This window comes from Octodon degus, unplaced genomic scaffold, assembly GCF_000260255.1.
Source record: "Octodon degus isolate 3935 unplaced genomic scaffold, OctDeg1.0 scaffold00007, whole genome shotgun sequence".
Taxonomy (NCBI): Eukaryota; Metazoa; Chordata; class Mammalia; order Rodentia; family Octodontidae; genus Octodon; species Octodon degus.
The window spans coordinates 4,943,018-4,950,750 of NW_004524583.1; the positions used below are offsets into that span (position 1 = coordinate 4,943,018).

Consider the following 7,733-nt stretch of genomic DNA (forward strand, 5'->3'; position numbering starts at 1 on the left):
TACTTTCAGAAATAAAACCACAGAACAACACAATCTAATTCAACCTTAAAGGCTGGCATGCTGGGCAAGGAATGTTCTTATTCTTTGTAGGAGTTCCTTCTTTACACTGTCAGGTACCAGGGCTCTGCCTTTTGGAGTGATTTCAGTCACCAAGTCATCAACAGTAACGTGTTCTAGTCCTTTTTCTTTAATCACCTCTTATGCAAAAGCAAAAAACAAATCATACCATCTAAAATCATTATCTTTACAGTGAGCCTTCAATTGATCCTTCCAGCCACATTCAGTTAATTTAGCTCACAGCAACTCTGAGGCGTTCTCTTTCTCCAGTTTCTATTAACTTTTGGTTAATCGGTGCTCTTACCTGCGCATCTTTGTTCATCCTGCTAACCACCATCACCACGGGCGAGGGCCATCCCTTCCCAGCGATAAAATGACCCTTGCGCTGGTGACCGTTACCTACCATTAAATGTCCCTCTTTGAGAAGTCGTACTAATTTATACTACTGCTAGTAATATGATAGTGCACCTGTACTCATATGCCAGACAACACGATTTTCAGGTGGTTTTTGTTCTTGTTTTTTACTTTTTTGTAGCTTAACTTGAATAATTTTAATTCACTTTGCAAGAGCAGATTTCTACTAATTTAACTATAAAGTGGTCTGTTCATTATTACAGTCAGTTTTCATGTGCCATAAAGTATCTTCAGCTTTGACATGTAAATAGATGGTGATACTGTTCATTGTCATAGAAAAAAACTGATTATTTATCTAGAAAATGTGAGGGTTTTTGTGAAGCTGCAAACTGGACTTAATAACACAGTTTTCCCTTTCATTTTAAGTGTCATACTTGATTACTGGCTATTATTAATTGAAGTTAATTAAATCAGCCAACTTTGTTAGGCCATTATAGAAAAACTGCCTTGTTTTTAAAATTGGCACTACTCTTACAGAGGTTTCTAAAAGAATACTTTTGAATTAGAGAAAAAAGAGGACCGCAAGGAAAGCCAACATTTTGACCCTAGCCTTCCAAGGTCAGTTAAGACTCAGGACATATGCGAACTTGTACTGTAATGTCATGTAACTCAGTGGTGTCCCAAATTTTCTGATCAAGGAGATTATGGGGCCAAAGAGGAAACTGTTCGATGATGTAGAGTGTGCCTAAGGAGAGTCACATGGAGAGAAAACATTCTCTCTGGCTTTCACAGAGAGCACATTGGCCAAGCAATGGCTGTGACTCATCTACATGGCTGACACTGACAAAAGATCTACAATCTGAGGTACAGGAACGCATAATAAATCTTGAGGAGATTTGACTGGCCTTATCAGATCCAAAAGCTACAACTCTTGTTGCATAGATCTTGCTTTATCTTGGTCTTAACCATCCAGCAGAAAAGTATAAAAACGAAGTATAAGAAGTAAAGCCATGTTGTTATGTTGAGCTGTAGGGGACTCAGATCAACAATTTCTGACATTGCTAGGCAAGCGGAAGACCCAATACTCTTATGGACTATTGGACTCTTGTAGAATTTTTTGCTGAGTTAACACACCTATAATATTCAAATAACGGAACTTAACAAAAAGGGATACAGACGAATGTCCATTTTGTATCTGTGTATTCAAAATGATTAGGATAGATATATAGCTACATTCTCTTAATGAATAGAAGGATTTGTAATAGAATATCAAGTCCACATCTTGTACAGCAATTAACCACTAGGAAGAGAGTATGCAATGTGTTAGTTATTGAAACTGTCCTACCAATTTGATTTGAGGGCCAGGGAGATGACTCAGTGGAATAAGCGCTTCCCTGGCAAGTGCAAGGGCCTGAGTTCAATCCCTGGTTCTGCCAAAAGACAAAAAAAAAATGAGGCTTCAATTTGATTTGAAACTGTCTCATTGCTATTTGTTTCTCAATAAAATTATGGGAAAAAAATATTTTTAAAAAAATTGAGATTTTGACCCCATCTCCTCTCCATCCTTGTGGGCTTTGCAGCCTGTTAGTTCCATCTAGGTCCAATTAAAGAAAAAAACAAAACCTCCCCCTCCTGGCATGGGGCTGGAGGATCAGTTGATCAGAAAGAAGCCCAGTTTGTTACCACCCTAAACTACTATTCCAATTCTAAGGTCACCCTGCAACCCAGGGCAGTTGCCAGCTCTCTGTCTGCTCTCCTTTCTAGAGCATGTACTTGCAGCTGCTACCTCCAAGCTTGCCTACTTAGAACTCTCCCAAGCAGACTTTTTAACTTCAAACCTAAAACAGATGGGATTGAGTCACATTCTGAGTCCAATTCACTGAGTTTTCTCATCTGCCAACTCTCCTTATTTCTGTGTGGAGTGTATTTCCCCTTTAATAAATCTTTGCCTTCTGGACTAAAAAAAAAGAAGAATACTTTTGAAATTGTTGCACTTTTTCCATGGAAAGAAAATTAATGATAAAATTAACACTATTTTGAGAACTTTCTACCTCAGATAAATGATTGGAAGGTAGAAAGTCCTAGTCAATAACAAAATATTTTAAAGAAATTAAAAATGTAGAACTGGTGAGATGGCTCAGTGGTCTAAAGCACCTACTTAGAACAAGCTAAGCTAAGCAAAGCACAGGGACCGCGGTTCAATCCCCCAGCACCACATTCCAGTCAGCCCCGCCCCCTGGTGGGCTGAGCTGGCCACACACACACACACACACACACACACACAATAAATAAATAGAAATTAAAAATGTAGGAACAATTTCCATATTGTAATTTTTACCTGGACAGGATAATTCAGAGATAGAAGACTTCCTTTCTAATAACTCATTAGTAAAAGACATTATTTTGGCAGATTTCAGTTGTTACTGAATTAATAAAGTACGTGCATCCCAGGGATTCTTCCTGCTTAAAGCACTACCGAATCATTAAGAGGTTAAGACCTTTTGTTGCCAAAATCCTTTTGGTTCTGTCTAGGTTTTTTGTTCTGGTGCACAATTCCATCACATGAAAAGATAATTATTTTGTATTACAGTATAGTTTTGATAAACATGAACAAAGATTTCTGTTATCATAGAAAAATTTAGTATTTTTAGCTATCATGTGGTACTGAAAATGAAATTCAGGTTTAGGAACTGAAATTCTGCACTTGCCAATTTGGATCAAGCAGCAGTGCTTAGGGATACCCTTTTCAAAATCTGTGGTACTCCTCAGGTGACTGCTAATAGTCACTTTGTCTATATATTTCATGAAAGATAATTTGGGTAAAACAAGGGTATGTTGAAAGATTTGCCCTCTGCTCATCGATTACCAGGATGATAAATGACATCTGCGTGGTGGTAAGCCACTTAGAATTCATTTTGTCTCTCAAAATATACAGAAAATCTTTTCATGTTTAAGCACTGGAGAAAAAGAAGATATACTCTGTAGCCTCTAAGAGTAGGTGTGTCACATTTAATAACAGTACCCACTGGCATCTTTTGAACTCTTATGCCCTGAAGTGACAGACCCTATGTAAACAAAATCTAGTGGGCACCAAAATATGGCTTAAAAAGAAAAATCACTTTAGTACTTGTATGGTAATTGATAAAATGCTATGACATCACAGAGGCCTTTATTAGTCCTTAGCTCTGCCTAGGAGAGCGCTTTCCTGAATAACTATATCTTATTGAATAAATTGCTTTATAACATCCCAGGAGAAAAGAAGAGTTGAGCAATCGAATTGATTCACATGTATTTTCCTTATTTTTTTGTTCATTGGGTAAGCAGGAGTTTTAACATTCTAAGGTTATACCTAGACAACTTCACACGGTCAGCTCATGCCAAGTCAGCTTAGCCTGAGGTCCTCCCTAATCTGGCCCTTCCGTGTCCCTCATGACAAACAAAGCATGCATCATTTTACTTTTGCCTGTGCATTCTACAGTGAATCCCTGGATACCACAAGTGTGTTGATGCTTGGATTTTACTTCATCTCTTTCCAGCCATGACCGCCATTGAGGGCACGGCACATGGGGAACCCTGCCACTTCCCTTTTCTTTTCCTGGACAAGGAATATGATGAATGTACATCCGATGGGCGGGAAGACGGCAGGCTGTGGTGTGCTACGACCTACGACTACAAAACTGATGAGAAGTGGGGCTTTTGTGAAAGTAAGCGTTCAGTAGAAGTAGGTCCATGTGGCTGTGACAAAGGCGTTCTTCCAAAGGCCTTTCTCCGGCCGTCCTTTTCCACCATGGTTAGTCATGGCCAAGTTGAAGGTGTGGTTATAGCCATAAATACACTTGGGAGCACTGGGGAGAGAGCTCAGAGGCATAAGCAGCTATAGGGACCTGAGTTCAGTTCCCAGGTCCCCATGCCATGCTGACCCCAGGACCCCAGGTGTGCTGTCTCACGGCCACATCCCCAGGCATGCCATGCCAGCCCTGGAACCAAGCAGTGGCACATACCTGTAATGCCAGCACTTGAGAGGTTGAAGGAGGATCACTATGAGTTCAAGACCAGCCTGGAGGCTACAAAAGAGAGCACAAGGCCAGCCCGAGCTGCATACCGAGACTCTACACTTGGGTGCCAGAAAGATGTGTAGTTACTTTCAGGCTGCCAAGACAGCTTAGCACACTCATGTCTTATTTTAAAAAGTTTTAAACATGTGATTCATAAATCCTTTAGGCAAGCTGCTAGATCAATTGACATAAAACATTTTTTATCAGTAAAGGAAACAGGGCCGGCCAGATAGCTCAGTAGATTAAAGCACCTGCTTAGCCAGGCACAGGGACCAGGGTTAAATCAGTGTGCCGTGCAGGCCCTGCACCCAGGGCATGCTGAGATGACAATTGAGACTGAGTGGTGGCATGCGCCTGTAATCCCAGCACTGGGAGGCTAAAACAGGAGAATCACTATGAGTCCAGTCTTTGTAGTGCGACCCTGTAGACCCTGAACTAAATACATTTCAGAAATAAAAAATATTTTAAAAAATAATAATAAAGGAAACAGACCCTTATGGTAAAAGCAGTGGTAATTAAAAATACCTTTATAAAATACTTTCAGTGAAGTGTGCTGTCCTGATGTAACACTTGACAAATATAGCATATTTAAGTAAGCTAAGTATAAATGTTAATATAAATACAGAGGCTGAGTTCTACAGGCCAGCTGTGTTTCCAGGGCAACTTTGAATGTAAGTAGGCTGGTATGACAGAGAAGTATAGATTTTTTTGTACTACAAGAGGATTTCTATTTCTACAAATACTGGTCTTAATGAGATGCATGAATTTTGGTGAGTTCTGTATTTCTATTTAAAATGCCTTATTAGGATAGCAAATAATTTTGAAAAAATCCATGGTAAATCTTTTGAGTTTCAGGGTTGAATTACTAAGTATGAAAAATTGATATGAAGAAATTATGGATTTAAATGCTAAGTTTGAATCTGTATTTAGTAAAACTTTTTGAGACAAGTTCTCTGTAATCCAGGCTGGCTTTGAACTCACTGTGTAACCTAGGCTGGCCTCCCACTCCCAGTGCCCCTCCTGCCTCAGCTTGCCAAGTGCTGGGGTTTGGGGTGGGCTATCACTCTGCCTTTAATTTTTATTATATAACTGCTTTCTCCTTATAAAATACATATTTAGATAGAGGTAAGGTGTTCTTTGATTATAACAGTATTTTTCTGATCACTGTTTTCTAATGTATTTCTTCTCTTATTTTAAACTTGATGTATAAGCTCACATTTTAGTTGAATTATATAAAAATGTTAGCACAAGAAGTGTCCCCCCAAAAGCAATTAGTAGTGTTTCTTGTAGAAGAAAGTAATTTCAGTAGAAAAGACCACACCACTTTAGAGTCCTATTTGAAAATAGCAGTATATCATTCATTGTGTCTGTGTGACTACCTAAAAGGAAAAATAAGTTCTGCTGTTTGATAAGAAAGAGTATAGAACTACAATCTACATAAATGCATGTGACGTATTTTTAGCTGAAGAAGCAGCTGCTAAGAGACGGCAAATGCAGGAAGCAGAAATGCTGTATCAGACTGGAATGAAAATCCTCAATGGAAGCAACAAGAAAAGCCAAAAGAGAGAGTAGGTACCAAAGCCAACTCCATCCTTCGTTGCCATAAACTTTTTAAAAAACTGCTGAGAAACCCAGATTTCTTAATCTATTACAAGAAAACATAATGTGATTTGTGTGCATTAGTGGCATTAGTTTTAGCATATTTTAACTTGTTAGCATAAAAACATAGATACTGATCAAGATGATGAACAGTGAGAAAAGTAACTGAAATTCTTATAGTTATTAAGAACGAAGAATGCATATCTGTTCAGGATTTAACAAAAGGAACTATCCTTAAGTGTGATTGTTGGGTTTTGTTTTTGTTTTTTTTTTTTTTTTTTTTTTTTGATTGTTGGTTTTGCTTTTAAATTTTCAACTAGAGTTTCAGAATTTTTACATGGAAAGAATGTAAAACAAGTGACTGTATTCTAACATTTTGTGTCTTTATTTCAGCTAATTTTTGTTATATTCTGTGAAAAAAATTAACAAAAAATTAGAACAATTATTGGATTATTTACTAGACTTCATCATATTACAGTTATCTTATTTCAGGGTTTTTTAGATGTTCTTAAAATTACTGTTAATGGGGCCAGCCAAATAGCTCAGCAGATTAAAGTGCCTCCCAGCAGGCGCAGGGGCCAGGGGTTCCATCCCCCGGGCCTGCCATGCTAATCCTGCCCCCAGGACACATTGAGACAGCAATTGAGACTGGGCATGGTGGCATTGGGCCTATAAGCCCAGCTTTTGGGAGGCTGTAAACAGGCAGATCACTAGGAGTCTGATCTAGTAGCGAGACCCTGAACACCCTGTAGACCCTTCCCTAAAAATACAAAAAAAAAAAAAATGATAATAATAGAATTACTGTTAGTGTAATTAGACTATGCCAGGGAACAGGAATAACAGGGAGAACTGGCACCTTAGATTTCTACATATGTATGATGAATTGTATGTATAGTAAAAATAATATCAGGAAATTTCTTATTTAAAAAAGGAAATTATTTATACAGCATTTTGGTAGATCTTGAGAAAACTTTCAACAGCAGTTCCAAAACATTGCTAATTTGTGTTTCATTGCTTGCATTTAAAGAGCATATCGGTATCTTCAAAAGGCAGCAAGCATGAATCACACCAAGGCTCTGGAGAGAGTGTCCTATGCCCTTCTGTTTGGGGATTACCTGCCGCAGAACATCCAGGCCGCTAAAGAGATGTTTGAGAAGCTGACCGAGGAAGGCTCTCCCAAAGGGCAGGCGGTAGGTGCACTTACAGGGCCAAACCTGTCAGAGTACAGCGTTGTTGACTTCCGCGGCAGCTTATTCCTTATGCCCTGATGTCTTATAATAATTAAGACTGGAAAATAACATATTTTTAAATATTATTTTGGCAAACTGTTTTGTCTTTCTCCTTTGATATTCTTTCTCCTTAGTCTGAGGTATTTTTTCAATTATATCTTGTTACAATTAGATTAGTAGTTTTTCTAAATTATATCTATAAAGAATGAAATACACAAGTAATTCTCTTTTACCTGGAATTACCATTGCATTTTTTTACAGTTCATATGCTGTAACTGTTGTTAATATTAATGTCTTTTAAAAGTCTGTTACGGGGGCTGGTGAGATGGCTCAGTGGTCTAAAGCACCTACTTAGAACAAGTTTAGCTAAAGCACAGGGACCGCGGTTCAATCCCCCAGCACCACATGCCAGCCAGCCCCGCCCCCTGGTGGGCTGAGC

At 38.6% G+C, this 7,733-nt stretch overlaps 1 protein-coding gene and 1 pseudogene across 1 annotated transcript in view; one reads left to right on the top strand and one right to left on the bottom strand.

The window, feature by feature from the left end:
- The window catches only part of Sel1l (SEL1L ERAD E3 ligase adaptor subunit), a 34,983-nt gene that overhangs the window by 19,574 nt on the left and 7,676 nt on the right, over positions 1-7,733 (top strand). Inside the window, exons 4-6 of the mRNA XM_023703812.1 lie at positions 3,948-4,115; positions 5,929-6,034; positions 7,093-7,255. Of these exons, the coding sequence (XP_023559580.1) occupies positions 3,948-4,115; positions 5,929-6,034; positions 7,093-7,255 (437 nt within the window). The remainder of the gene's footprint in view (positions 1-3,947; positions 4,116-5,928; positions 6,035-7,092; positions 7,256-7,733) is intronic.
- Positions 9-394, bottom strand: LOC101563570 (annotated as a pseudogene).